Source organism: Maniola jurtina, chromosome 4, assembly GCF_905333055.1.
Source record: "Maniola jurtina chromosome 4, ilManJurt1.1, whole genome shotgun sequence".
Taxonomy (NCBI): Eukaryota; Metazoa; Arthropoda; class Insecta; order Lepidoptera; family Nymphalidae; genus Maniola; species Maniola jurtina.
In genome coordinates, this window is record NC_060032.1 from 13,689,004 (window position 1) to 13,704,392 (window position 15,389).

The following is a 15,389-nucleotide window of genomic DNA, read 5'->3' on the forward strand; positions in this document are numbered from 1 at the left end:
AAGAGAATAAATAAAACATCGTGCACTACAAATAAAATTTAATACGCATAATTTTTCGTCTCTACTTAGTACCTACCTACACAAAAAATATTAGGTACCTACAAACGAGTTCTCTATAAAAGCGTATGTATGACAGCGCGTTTTTCTTAAATGTAAATATATAAAAGTGTTACGACTTCATTTCCTTATGGTACAAGATACCTTAATGGGTTTGAAAATACTGAGAGCAAGCAATACTGGTCAAGCTTATTCGAAGAAATTCTATAAAATTAATTAATCCACGCTAATTTGTGCGATTTTTCCGAGCTGCAACTGGCGTATTGCGTCTTGACGAGATATAGCTACGTGTGTTGAGGACCAACCTGTAAAAAAAGAACTCTATTACTTTTTTTTTATTTTTATTAATTATCAAATATTAAATGTTTTACAATCTGCTTTCAACACAACAAAAAAAAAAAAAAACAACTAAAGTTTACTATTGTTGCGCATCATTCCGTCCATTAATCAATTTAGGGTACACATTTATGTCTACCAGGCTAAACTAGTAAGCAAAATACTGAGGAGATCTTTTAGCCACCTGCTTATTTTATTATTACAAACTAGAAGATGCCCGCGATTTCGTCAGCGTGGATTAGAATCTTTAAAAATCCCGCGGAAACTCTTTGATTTTCCTGGACAAAAAGTTGCCTATGCCAATTTCCGGAACGCAAGCTACCTCTGTACCAAATTTCGTATAAATTGGTTAAACGGATGGGCCTTTAAGAATCCCGTGGGAACTCTTTGATTTTCCGAGATTAAAAGTAGCCTATGTCCGTCCCCGGGATGGAAACTAACTCTGTACCAAATTTCATCAAAATCGGTTTAACTGTTTTCTGCCGTGAAAAGCTAGCAGACAGACAGACGCACTTTTGCATTTATATTAGTATGGATTTTCCGCCAGAAAACTTCTGACGCACGTCTAAAGACACTCTTCTTATATTTATATTGTATTTTGTACTGGATTCTGCAGACTTTTTCTGAAGCTCCCAGAGTGAGTGCGACAGAATTTTTCGAATACTTAGACAATTTCTGATAGGCTTTGTCATAAGTCAGAATTGCTATTTTATTTTTATACCTAGTCTTTCATCAGGACAGAATTAGAAAAGAAGTCACGTACAGAAACCATTTTTCCAGATTAATATAAGTCTATTATAAGGGTTCATCATCATTTAAGTTTTACAAAAGGTACGAGTATTTATCAGGGTTCTTCTAGGTTTAGATATGTTTACTTACTTTGTGTATTGTATTCCAATTTATTGATAACCATATTCTTATCACCATCCAAAGTTAATACTGGTGCAGCTGTAGAAGAAGTCGAGCTGGCTGCACTAGAAGCTGTAGTTGAAGTTGCTTCGGTAGATATTTGTGTAGTTTGAACGCTAGTTGGCGCGTTTGAAGTATTCAATTGAGTGATATTGCAAGAAACTCTGCTAGGATAGTCGCAAATACCCAGAATCTGAAAGGATACCAAGTATAAGATTGTTTATCTGAAGTAAAGCAAGCACTTTGACAGCCTTATAAATACAGGTGATTTGCAAAACATGCACTGAAGAGTCATATTAGATTATTTTCTTAGAAACATTTTCTCAAGGTTTTTCGCCTTTCACGATGACTGATACACATACCACTGATCATGTATTATTTTCCTCACATTGATTCTGATATTATAGAAGAATGCCTAACCGATCCGCGATTACATATATAAGGCGAAGATTTATTATTATTACTGCTAGGGTTTCAGGGTTCAGTATCTAATTGTTTCATGGATTGAGATGTATAAGATTACAGGATCAAATCTAAAATCGTAACTCTAAAATTTTTGTGTAATTGGAGAGTGATGATTAAAAATGGTAACCTACTTAAAAATTTGTTAAAACGATTAATGGAAACATACCGTTTTTCTTTTAGTCTATGTATGTCAAACTAAGGACTTTATTGTCTTAGAACTTTTGTATTTTCGAATTATTGATAATTGCGATTGTATTGCCCGCGGCTTTACTCATGCAATAGTATTGACTGTGGAATAATCCAGTCCGTACCTACAATACAGCGTCGACATGCTTAAGTCAATAAGATTAAAAGTTTTACGACAAAAAGTCTCTACTACGATCCAAAGCTTAAAGTCCATAAATGGACACATTACCTCGCTGTAGGCAAGGTCGGCGGGGCACTTGAACCGGACTGGAAGGCTGTTGACGCACACGAAGAACTCACTGCAGTCCACTTTGTTCCTGAAAGCTTCGAACTCTTTGCTGCATGTCGGATTGAGAGGCTCTGAAATATTAAACAAAATCATCAAATAAACTTTAACCGTGATGCAACTGAAGCAAGCAATCCTGGGTTCGATTCCTGGTTGAGTCAGTTAGCTTTCTTTGTAACGATGGACTTTGAGCTACGCGACCGCGACGCGCTACATCGACACGCGACAGAGTCTCGTATCATGCGATTTACTGATATACATATATGGAAAAGTGTCGCGTGATACGGTCGCTTACTGCAAATGGACTCTATACAATATTTCAATACAAAGCAGTGTGCAAGTGTCGCCTGCCAAGTGTCCCATGTCACTGTCGGCATCGCGGTCGCGTATTGCTTGTTCTAGTTGGTTTACCTATTTCATGTGGAAAGAATAAGCCTGGCTGTTCAGCGCGAGATTGCTGCTAATATTAAGGGCTAGAATTTTTATCTCACATGTCACTAAGTTCCTTTATTTAGCAAAAAAAATATTTTGAATCGGTTCAGGAATCTCGGAGATATTGGTTTACGTGCATAACAAACGCACCGAATTTTTGAGAACCTCCTCCTTTTTTGACAGCCGGTTAAAAAGCAAGATTATTAAGTATATTAATAAAACCATAACCACACGGGAATTAAAAATTAACGTTCATCACTGACTTACGATCGTATAAGGCAATTGCTTTCCATCTTTGGATGTAATAGCATCATACAGTTACTGTGAAGCGTGCGTTGCCTAATAAGCATTTACATAAATGGGCATGACATTTTATAAAGTTTTTGAAACGTAAAAGGAGTAAAGTGAGGATGACGCATGATTTTTTAACTAAAGACACGCTTTACAAATATAATTAATGATACGAGTATATTAAAAAAAGTCACATCCAACCAAAAGTTACATTAGGTCTCATTTACATAAGAACTTTTTTAGAATATATGTTCACACGTAAAAAAGCACTCACGTGTGAACATATACTTGGATATACATTTGTTCTATTTGGACGCTTTTTTAAGGGACGTTAAAAAGCTCTCGTGTAAATGAGGCCTTAGTCTGCCATATTTGTACATTCACGACGTTTGCCCACGTTAGATAAGCTTGAAAACTAGCTACCTCTGGAAAACCTTGAAAAATTTCTTAGTACAATTTGACATAATTGCTATTTATTTTGAATTATTTTCAATGACCGATTTAATAATTATAGATAAGTTATATTTTGAAAAACTATTTTTTTTCTAAGCGCTAAGTCTGTGCAAAATTAATAAGATTTAATTTATATTTCCCCGAAAAAGCGATTCAGCCACTCGGCCGAGTATTTTGAGCTGTGCGTTGATAAATCAGGCAGTCAGTCAGTCAACTTTTCCTTTGATATAATATATATTAAGAAGACTTACCCTTCACTTTCCTATTATTACAGTTGACATTTTGTGGATAGTCACAGTAACCCTCATTCGAAAACAGCAGACCAGCTGGGCACTCCTGTTCGAACGCCCAACCATCCCAGCAGTTCAAAAAGTTACTGCACAGGTTCGGCGAAGGTATTTGAGCTCTTCTTCCGGAGCATAGAGGGTTGACTTCGACTAATGGGTCCTTGTATGTTAGGATGAGGAGTTTGTTCTGGTACACTGGGTCTTTGTGGAATTGCTCGATCACTGCGTCTGATACTGGCACCATGTATGCGATGGATGTTCTGCCTAACGCTGTTGGCTAAAATTAAAACGTGTTATGTCAGGTGTTTTATTTTATTTTATTTATACTTATACATGTTAACCATTGACACTGCAATCTCACCTGGTGGTAAGTGATGATGCAGTCTACAATGGAAGCGGGCTAACCAGGAAGGGGTAAAGCAGTTATTATTAAACCCACCCCGGTTTGGTTTCTACACGGCATCGTACTGAGGTAAAGTATGGGGTTCTATTTAAGTGACATTCTGACAATACATAAAAAATAGGAAAGTTTATATTACATTTTAAAGACCTGTGAAGCAACAGAAAAAAACATTTTGCTAGGAATGTATACTGCGCTAAATATTATTATCTATGAAATAAACTTAGAATCAGAACTTACAAAAATAGGGCTAAGAAAGTTGTTCAGAAAACTCCAGTGAAATAGATTTTCTTGTTCATTTTGACCATAGTGGTAAAGCGAATTTCCATAAGTGTTCACCAACTGGCCTTGACCATCATAAACTGCAAAAAGTTTTTAAAATAAAGTTCCATACATAATGCGGAATATACCTATACTTAATATTATAATTGGATATACTATTTTATAACACAGTTTATCATTCTTGATCCTATATATAAATATATAAAACGAAAAGCCAACCGACCGACTGACTGACTAATCTATCAATACACAACTGAAAGCTGTCGGGCTGAAAGGCATGAAGATACGAGTAGCTATAATGACGAAGACATCCGCTAAGAAAGGATTTTTGTAAATTCAACCCCTAAGGGGATAAAATGCTGGTAAAATATAAAATATTTAAAATGGTTCCACCGCATTCAGACCCAATCTTGGATCAACTTGAGAATATAATATCTCGAACATAATCTAAAGGATGAAAATAAGCAATCTTCTATTTATAATTTTATAAGACCAATACTGTGTGCATTTCTATCTTGCGGTCAGTAATTAATCACCAAGAACGCAATGTGTCAAGATTCCTCAGATATATCCAATTCCATATACACTGGACGTCTACACTGATATCGGAAGTACGATCTATGCTATAATTTATTCATATGCGCTGCGCAGTGGATTTAAGAAAAGATAACTTGTGGTAAAAGGTCGCCGCATCGTTCATTACGAAGCAATATATCTTAGTTAACATGAAAGATGCATTGCGGTCAGCGCCCGCAATGGCTATCAATTTATTGATTACTAGCTTTTTCCTGCAACTTTGTCTGTGATTTAGGTTTTTTAAATCCTGTTCGAATAATTAACTTAAAAGTCTTTTTAACCCCCTACCCAAAAAGAGGGGTGTTATAAGTTTGACGTGTGTATCTTCGTATCTGTCTGTGGCTTTGTAGCTCCTAAACTAATGGACCGATTTTAATTTAGTTTTTTTGTTTGAAAGGTGGCTTGATCGAGAGTGTTCTTAGCTATAATACAAAAAAATCAGTTCAGCCGTTTGAAAGTTATCAGCTCTTTTCTAGTTACGTAACTGTATTTCACAATTGTCGGGGCTGTTATAAATTTTTTAATTTACACTTGTTTAATATAGTTCTACGCTATAGAAAAATTTACGTGCATCTTACATTTCTAGACTTAGTTTTTTGAGCTATACGTTGATAAATAATATAAAAATAAATAGAATATAAAAGCGGTAAAATTTGCTTGTTAGTGAAAATTCTCTAATAAATTCGGAACTAATGAAATGGATTTTAACTGAAAGATAAGTTACATTATCCCAAAATGCTACAAGGTATACTATATGATACCACGCTAACATGAAATTGCAAAAATTAAAAAAAAAAAATTCAGGGAGCTCTTCAAGATGCGAGGTTAAAAACCGTCTTATCCAATTAAGTAAATATTTATTTTTGTAAATATTAAAACTCCACTTTATCTCTTTAAAGTTTGACTTTATCACAAAAACTTAAGCAAGCAAACACGCGTTCAAGTGTTTATTTTATCTATCTATTTTCTATAAGAAAAACATTCAAAACATCAATTTAGAGAAGATCTTCTTTTTTTTTTTGCCAAAACGGAGAATGTTCCTCAGCTCTACGTTTGGTGCCGAAGGATTCCCCGTTTATGCATTAAGGAAATTTTATTTTTTTGTTCATAGTAATTACTAATTTATTGTTACTTAAAGTACGCAGAAAAATATGGAGCGGATTGGGAACTTAAAAACATCTAGATTATAAATTAATCCTAATTATAACAACAATATTAGGTATATGCGTAAAAGTTGTCTTTCATGCTACATAACTGAACCAATTTGATTGAAATTCAGAATAGAGATAGCTTATACTGCTAATTAATACATAAGCTACCTCTTATGCCGGATAATCAAAGAGTTCCCGCGATATATTCAAAAACCCATATCCACGCGGATGAAATCGCATACATCATCGAGTGGATTACTAAAATTAAAATAATTTAGTAAATTTAGTAAAAACAAGGAAAAATAATGAAAACTAAGAAAAATCTACTTACAAAGTAACCTCTTCTGCCTTGAGCTTTTTTCAGTAAGCTTGTTCAAAAGAAGGTTTTCATCCGCCCAAGCGCCGCATAGCCCCCACACGAAAACTACTAAAGCAAAAACCTTCAACATTATCCTTCCGAGGAGTATCTAGTGAGACCACAAGGGCAATGTCAGGGCTACAGTTTAATCCTAGCTTTTATAGCGTCGCATGGTCAAAACAAGTACTAAGTATACGCATACGTACGTGGGATACACTTAGTCAGGGCGCCAAAGATGATTCTAAAAGGATATGCATGTAACACCAGTATCTTGGAATATATGGGTAAGTTAAAATCTTTATTGGTTCTTTCGTTTATGGATTGCCATTTTGTTGTGTACTTAATAATAAGTTTTATGATAAAATTGCGTGAACACGGGCGGTTATTGACTGAGCTTACCTATTTGGGAAATTACACTTATGAGTCTTGTGGCAAGAAATTTAAATTTTAGTTATAGAAGATCTTAATAAGAACTTTTCTGGTACACCAAGTCAAGCCTTGTACATATATTGAATAGGGTGATTCGTTCATGAAAATTTTTTTTTAAGAAAAAGTTAAATTTTTGCAATACCTTTTATAAATATGTATTTTTCTAAAACAAAGTCAAAAATGGGAAAGATGAAGGCATTGAATATCTTCAAACTTCTTATAAATCGCCTTGTAGTTTCCGCATTTGAAAACTATAGTAATTTTCGTCTATTAATAATAACTCATAATATGGTTTATTTACAAATTTTTATTTCAGACATACGTCTACAACCTTCCTATATTCTGTGTCATTAGCACTTTATTACCTATGTTAGTACTACTAAAATAAGACCCTTTTTTATACTAAAAACGTTTACATATGGCATAACATATTTTTATCATAATATGTTTGATTTATGATTTGATTTGCATAAATGATGTAGGTATAAGCATCACGAATTACTTTCTATCCGTAATCGGATAAAACATTTTGAGATCAAAAGACCACCGAGATAAGACCATCTTTTCAGATCCATGCGCGCTGTCAATCAATTCTTTGAAGGATTAAAGCACATTTGAATGCATCTGAGACATATGAGTACTGTTATACGAGTACGTATTTTATTTGTTTTCTTTCTTGATCTTGATAGTAGGCACTTAATAAAATTGTATTGGCGTCACTCAGAAATGCAGGTATTATTTAAATATTTTTATCGAATTATTGGAATGTCCTCTCCAAAACCAACACAAAAAAAACACAAGTTTAATGTGTAAGGTTATCCGAGAGTTTTAATCTAAACAAACTAATGCCAAAATAAATAATTTAATTAGAGCGTGATTGCTATCACAACATCTAATTATTCAGTTCACAATCCAAATACCGAAAATATGCGATATCGCTCCGAATCTCGGAAGGAGACTGAACTAAAACCTTCGAAACACCCGTATTTATGCAAGTACAATCTTGTTGGCCTCCTAGCAACAGATTGTATGACATCGAATGAGCCAAATATCGATTTTATCAAACTACCTGCATTAGATAAATTAATAATTTTATATTATTTTTGACAACTCAAATCAACTTTTTAAAAATAACCTTACAGTTCGGCCGTCCTGAATTTAACACGCCCTCGTGTTTCTAAATAATCTTGTCATGTCAGTCGCGGGCTTCCTTGCCCTAAGTCAAATCCAAATCATGGGCTATCCTGCCCTCCGTCAAATCATTAAAACCTATCCTTGAACTGCCGAACTCTCAGTTTTAATATCAAATCAACAATAAATCCAAACGACTAACTTCTCATTCGATGTATACGAAATCTGAACCACTTATTGCAAATTACTTTCCACTACACAAAAGACTAAAATCTTAAAAAAAAAAACTAGAAATTTTAATCACCAAATCAAACTCAATAAAAAAAATTTAATCAAATGTGGGTTGTTTACAAAAAGATACCAAAGCGAAATTAAGGCAACGTGAGACACGTCCCGCTTCTGAATTATTGGCGTCACTCAGAAATGCAGGTATTATTTAAATATTTTTATCGAATTATTGGAATGTCCTCTCCAAAACCAACACAAAAAAAACACAAGTTTAATGTGTAAGGTTATCCGAGAGTTTTAATCTAAACAAACTAATGCCAAAATAAATAATTTAATTAGAGCGTGATTGCTATCACAACATCTAATTATTCAGTTCACAATCCAAATACCGAAAATATGCGATATCGCTCCGAATCTCGGAAGGAGACTGAACTAAAACCTTCGAAACACCCGTATTTATGCAAGTACAATCTTGTTGGCCTCCTAGCAACAGATTGTATGACATCGAATGAGCCAAATATCGATTTTATCAAACTACCTGCATTAGATAAATTAATAATTTTATATTATTTTTGACAACTCAAATCAACTTTTTAAAAATAACCTTACAATTGATACATCATAATCTTGTAGGCACGTAAAAAGAGCTTTTGGTACAAAAGCTCTTAAGAAAAATAGCTGGTATTAAAAATAACACCTTATGTATATCAAATAAGACCATGTTTTAGAAAACAATGATATATGTAGTACCTAATGTTGGCTTGAATGACATACGAGTAAAATTTAAAGAAAGACATAAATAACTGCCAAGATAATTATTAGATAGGTACTCTACAAAAATCATTTTCTTTGTTTTTATTCATATAAAATAGTACCCTGCCAAACCCGTGGAAGCCCCGTGAAATTAGAGATATATGAAGTGTGGAGGCAATTGTTCCTTGAGTAGGTATTATCCTGGCAAACTAAGAAAGGATTACAGTCGCGCACTGGCGCTTGTTGTAACTGGACGCGTATATTGTGCGATCGCTAAACCGGTTTCACAGCGTCGCTGCACTCATGCGTATTTGCGCGGTGAACAGTGTGCCTGATAGTGAGTAGGGTGACAATGAATAATAATGACCCGGATGAGTCCGACGAATCGGAGTGTTCATTGGAGTCGAGTGCGGCAGGATGTTCAATGAACGTAGAGGAGAACGTGGATATGACAGGAACCAATACTGATAAAAGACCGTACAAAAGAAATCGAGAGGGGGATAAAGAAGAAATGTGGACGACTGTGGGAAGGAAAGGTAAACGTTTTGCTCGAGCCGAAGCAGGCGAACCAATACCAGAGGACAGATACGAAATATGCATGACAGGGTCTGAACAACTTCCAAAACAGTTCAAATTGGCAAAATTATTGCAAACTGCGAAGATTCAGCATGTGACTCGGATCAAATATATAAACTCATACAAAGTTCTAATACAATTTAATAATGAGGACAGTGCAGAGGAGTTTATTAACTCAAAAACATTTCAAGAAATGGGATATAAGATGTATAAAACTATGGAAATGACACACACATATGGAGTAATAAAAGACATAGATTTGGAGTATACGGATGAAGAAATTTTAGAAAGTCTTAGTTGTAACATTCAAATACTTGGAATAAAAAGTTTAAAACGCAGAAATAGATCTGATGGAAAATGGGAAATTTGCGAAAAAATGAGAATATGTTTCAAAGGATCCAGTTTACCGCCTCACGTTAAAATTTTTGATACCATAGCAGAAGTGTCCCCATACATGTATCCTGTGACACAGTGCTCACGTTGCTGGAGATTCGGCCATTCTACCAAAATCTGTCCTTCTTATAAAATCGTTTGCCCAAAATGTGGAGATAACCATCCAAACTGTACGAAAACCACATTCAAATGTAACAATTGCGGAGGAAAACACATGGCCATGGCCAGAATTTGTCCAATACGGTGTAAAGAGAAACGGATCCGAGAACTGATGATTGAGTTTGGTGTTTCATATAAAAAAGCGATCACTTTATATGTTCCTCCAAGTCCCCCACCAAAACCGGAGCCTGTATTTACTGAAGAAGACTTTCCGAAGCCTAACAAAGAATATCAAGATGAATCAGGTCAATCCGACCCTTCTGCGGGAAAAAAATCTTATGCTGAAGCAACCAAGAAAACAGGTTCAAAGGAAAAAAAGAAGAAGAAAAAAGAACAAAGAAGTGTTTTTGAAGACATTAACTGGGGTGAAGAGTCTGAGACAAGTGAAAGAATGGAAACAAGTGAACAGGAAGAGGAACATTCTAATCAAGAGGAAACAACCGAGAAGAAAGAAGATACTACTTGGAAAGCATTGCTCAAAAAATTGAAAGAGAAAATTCTTGAAAGAAATCTGACATGGGAGGAAAAAATAAAAACTTGCTGGAAGATTTTATACAGTGGGATTGTATCTATGGTTGTAAAATATCTCGCAGATTGGCCGGGTTTTAAGCTCTTCAACCTTAATGGCCCCTAGCAACACTAAGCATTCTTTAAATGTGATCCAGTGGAACGCGCAAAGCCTCCACCCCAAACTGACGGAATTCGATTTATTGCTAAATCAGGAAAAAATTCATGTTGCTATTATAAGTGAAACTTGGCTTAGCTTAGAAAAAAATCTCCACATTAGCGGCTATAATATTTTTAGGTCTGATCGCACTGATGGTTTTGGAGGAGTAGCTATTTTGACACATAGGTCACTAAAAGTTCAGCAACAATATTGTACCATTTCTAATACAAGTATAGAAATACTAGCTATCAAAATTTTTAACTGTGAAGAGGTCGAGAATGTAGTGTCCATATATTGCCCACCGTCGATCAATACAACTCTTCAAGATTGGGATGAAATTTTTTCAAAATTTACACACAAAACAATTATTGCAGGAGATTTTAATGGGCACCATAGTAACTGGTCAAGCAAAACAGATACTAGGGGTAATCAGATATTTGACTCGACATTAGAACATAACTTTGTATCTCTTAACGATGGAAATTATACACGTATTAAGCTTGTGAACGGGTCAACCCAGAGAACATCCCCCGATATATCATTCGTATCGGAGGATATTGCAATCAAATTTAATTGGAAGGTACTTAGCGAAAATCTTGGAAGTGACCACCTAATTGTGAAAATGAAATTAGACATAATAAATCAATCATCTCACATCAAAAAGTATAGAAATTTTAAAAAAGCTGATTGGACAACTTATAAAAATACTATAGAACAAAAACTTGCTGATTTCCATCTTCCTTTAGATAATCAAAATGCTTACGATGATTTTATAAATATTATAAACTTGGCAGCGGAAGTGGCTATTCCTTACAGTGTGATCCCAGAGAACCCATTACGATCTGAAAAATTTAAGCCAAAACCATATTGGACACCACTTATCTCACGGTCAATAGCACAGAGAAGAATGGCCTTAGCGACATTCAGAAGAAACCCAACTCCAGAGAATTTACGTAACCTACAAGAAAAAATCAGGTCTTCTCAACGAGCGATTAGAAATGGTAAATTTAAATCGTGGCAACGTTTTTGTGATAGTATAGATGAAGTATCTATCACTAACGAAATGTGGATGCGTATGAAGTGGTTCAAAGGATATAAAACAATGACGCCCACCATTGACAGTGAGACATCCAATAATTTATTATGCTCCTTGGCTCCAGACTTTGTAGTTTCAGACATGCCAATATTTAAATCTAATAACCCTAAATTAAGGTCACCAATTTCGGCACATGAATTACATAACAGTTTAAAACGCTCAGACACAGCGCCGGGGGTAGATTTAATCTCATATTCTATGATATTCAATTTACCAGACGCAGGGAAAAAGATACTTGTTAGTCTTTACAATCGCTTCTTGACTCAAAGTTTTGTACCAATACAATGGAGAAAAGTTAAAATTGTTCCTGTGCCGAAACCTGGTCGAGATAATAGATCAGCAGCTGGCTTTAGACCTATTGCATTAATATCTTGTGTCTGCAAAATTCTGCATACCATTCTTACTCGTAGATTAGATTGGTTTTTAGAAAAAAATGATCATTTCTCTCAGGAGACTATAGGATTTAGAAGATCTCGGTCAAGTTATGACAATTTAGTTAGATTGATAACTCGCATTCAAATAGGTTTTACGAAGGGAATCCCTACAGCAGGTTGCTTTGTTGATATTGACAATGCTTATAATAATGTCAATGTAACCAGTTTGTTGAATATAGTAGATAACCACGGGGTAGGTTCAATTATATGTAAATACTTGTGGGAATATTTACGAGAAAGGGAATTGAATATTTATTTAAATAATGACTTAAAAGTTTGCCGTACTACTGCTTTAGGACTAGCACAAGGTGACCCGCTGTCCCCATTATTATTTAACCTAGCTACTAGTAAAATTTGCCTATCCATACAAAATGTATACATCTCTCAATATGCTGACGATTTTGTCATTTATAGTTCTAACAAGAATGTTGACCTAGCGATAAATAATATACAATCAGTGTTAAATTACTTTTCTAAATTTATAGAAGAACTTGGCCTCAACATCTCTCATAAAAAAACAAAACTGTGTATTTTTAGCAAGGGCAAACGAAGATCTGAACTTAATGTAAATTTAGTCAGTCATGATCATGATATTCAACAAGTTGACAGTGTCAAATATCTGGGAATGTGGCTTGACAGGAGTTTAAAATGGGGTAGACATATAAACGAGACAAGAGATAAAACGCTCAAATTCTTAAATATTTTCAAAGTTTTAGCTGGCAGTAAATGGGGGGTTCATCCGAAACACCTTAGGCGGCTGTTTATATCAGTTATACGAAGTAGACTTGATTATGGAAGTTTTTTATACGATAATAGTATTAATAGTCATTTGAGCAAACTAGAAAAAGTACAGAATCAGGCTATGCGAGTCATTGGAGGCTTCATCAAGTCCACACCAATCCATGTCATGCAGAGTGAATTATGTCTTCAGCCTTTACCTATCCGCCGAAAATATTTGGCGGGTAAGTTCTGGCTGAAGTCTAGATCTTTTGAAGATAACATCACTATAGAAGTTTTAAAGTCACTTAATGACATGTGTAATAATGTATATTGGAGAAACAAAAAACTACCGTTGCTAATCATAGTCCATGAAAAGTTAAAACAACATTCTATCAAATCCACTAAAAAACTTCAAATTCATTGTCTCCCTACATGGATTGGTAGTTTCGATTTGTCAAAGACTATCACTACGACTATAGAGGGATTAAATAGGCCCAAAAGAAAATTTAATAGATTGAACATGATCAATTATTGTGAAAAACTTCTTTACGATAGATATAATTCATTTTATAAATTGTATACTGATGGCTCTAAAGATGTGGCAGGTTCAGGAGCGGCGATCTTTGACCCTCAGGCAGAAATTAGCATGAAATTCAAAATTGAATCGAATATCAATATTATGCACACTGAGCTGATTGCAATATCTGAATGCCTGTCTTATATATTGTCACTTGAGGGTGATAAGTTTGTGATTTTATCAGACTCAAAGAGCGCCCTTCTACATTTGGCTCGGCTAACCTCGAATATTCGAGGATACCCGATAGCCTATGACATCTTAGACTCCATATGCAAAATTAACAACAATAATAAAACTGTCATAATTCAATGGTTACCCTCCCACGTAGGAATCATGGGCAACGAGGAAGCAGACACGGCAGCCAAACGCGCCATCAGCGATGGTATACCCTATGACTGTATACCACTACCAAATGAAATTTTGATAAAATTTAAACAGGAATGTGTAGTAGAATGGCAAGAATATTTTGACGAAAGGTCTCGGGTTAAAGGCATATGGTATAAAACAATAGTGTGTCAGCTCCCTCGATGTCCATGGTTCGCAGAGTCCAAGTTTAAAAGGGCAGAGATTATAACTCTGTTAAGACTTCGGTCCGGGCACATCCCATCAAATAAATTCAAATTTATGGTGAAAAGGTCGTCCACACAAAATTGTATTGAATGTGGAAACACACAAGTGGACGACGTTTTTCACCTTTTGATGGAGTGTGCACGGAACGGGTCGAAGCGGCCGCGCGTCCTTAAAAACAACTACAGCGTGGGTATGTGCAATACTATATTAGCTGCCCCGCTGGCCAAGGACGTGCGGTCGCTTCTTAAAATGTGTTAATATTGTTGTAATATATATATGATTTGTGTTTTTTTTTTTTTTTTTTGATTGTTATGTTTTATGTACGCACTATAATTGTTAATTGTAGAACCTACGGGGGTGACATAGTCTTCTTAGACTAAAACCCCACCAAAAAAATAAAGAAAAAAAAAAAAAAAAAAAAGAAAGGATTACTGATGTGAAATTCCAACGGAATGTCAAGAAAATATAAATTCACGCGGACAAAGTTGCTAGAAAAGAATAGTTATGTCTACAAACATTTTTTAAAAAGATCTTTGTCTTAGCGAATTATTTCCAAAAATTTGCGTTTTTGGTAACTTGGGGGGTGCTGGGTTCGTGGTCTCATCGCTTTGCTCCACTGGCGGGGTCTACGGTATGATCCCTTGCCATCCTGTCTGATAGCAATCCTGTCTTTCAACACTCTATGGGAATCTTGGAGTTCTATTTAACCAATAAGCGTGGTAAAGGTAGGTAGGAAAGAAAGGAACAGACAGATAGACACTTTAGCGTTTATAAATTAGTGTTTTACAACTTCTTGGCGCAATGGTAAGCACCGTGAATGAAAAGTCTCGAGATCGATTTTCGGCAGAGGCAATCTTGAAATTTAAGATTTCTAAATTTTCTTTGGATCTGGTGGGAGGCTACGGCCGTGGCTAGTTACCACCTTTGTAAGTCCGCTACCATCTTAGGTTGCATCATCACTTACCATCGGGAGAGATCGCAGTGTAGTAATAACTTGTGATAAAATAAAAACAAATTGTTTTGATGTGGATGCAAAGTTTTATCGAAGACCACCTGGGATGAATCAGGCGGCGCCTTTGAATTGTGCATACAATCTAAATGCGCGTATGCATCGTTTAGACAGGGATCAGATTTGTTCCGTACGTTGCATTATTCAAACGAGTTTGGTCCATCTGATGTCGCGCTTC

At 35.3% G+C, this 15,389-nt stretch overlaps 3 protein-coding genes across 3 annotated transcripts; 2 read left to right on the forward strand and 1 right to left on the reverse strand.

Annotated features, from left to right (window-relative positions):
* Window positions 1-23: 23 nt before the first annotated feature.
* LOC123864204 lies at window positions 24-6,581 on the reverse strand. Its single transcript, XM_045904480.1, has 6 exons — window positions 6,443-6,581; window positions 4,343-4,464; window positions 3,667-3,979; window positions 2,183-2,313; window positions 1,273-1,495; window positions 24-362 (listed from the first exon to the last, which is right to left on the reverse strand). The coding sequence occupies exons 1-6, from the start codon at window positions 6,558-6,560 to the stop codon at window positions 274-276; spliced, it is 996 nt and encodes a 331-aa protein (XP_045760436.1). The 5' UTR covers window positions 6,561-6,581; the 3' UTR covers window positions 24-273.
* A 2,781-nt stretch (window positions 6,582-9,362) lies between these two features.
* Window positions 9,363-10,772, forward strand: LOC123864730. The gene has a single exon (XM_045905353.1). It carries the CDS (start codon window positions 9,363-9,365, stop codon window positions 10,770-10,772), a length of 1,410 nt encoding a protein of 469 aa, XP_045761309.1.
* Window positions 10,773-13,575: 2,803 nt separating this feature from the next.
* On the forward strand, window positions 13,576-14,460 carry LOC123864731. The gene has a single exon (XM_045905354.1). It carries the CDS (start codon window positions 13,576-13,578, stop codon window positions 14,458-14,460), a length of 885 nt encoding a protein of 294 aa, XP_045761310.1.
* Window positions 14,461-15,389: the final 929 nt, after the last annotated feature.

Bases quoted from the DNA above. Each gene is read 5' to 3' on its own strand.
- LOC123864204 (XM_045904480.1), bottom strand. From the start codon at position 6,560: ATGTTGAAGGTTTTTGCTTTAGTAGTTTTCGTGTGGGGGCTATGCGGC. The intron at 3,980-4,342 runs GTAAGTTCTGAT...TTTTAATTTTAG, and splicing joins ACTTTCTTAGCCCTATTTTT to CCAACAGCGTTAGGCAGAAC. The intron at 2,314-3,666 runs GTAAGTCTTCTT...TTAATATTTCAG, and splicing joins TAATAATAGGAAAGTGAAGG to AGCCTCTCAATCCGACATGC.
- LOC123864730 (XM_045905353.1), top strand. From the start codon at position 9,363: ATGAATAATAATGACCCGGATGAGTCCGACGAATCGGAGTGTTCATTG.
- LOC123864731 (XM_045905354.1), top strand. From the start codon at position 13,576: ATGATCAATTATTGTGAAAAACTTCTTTACGATAGATATAATTCATTT.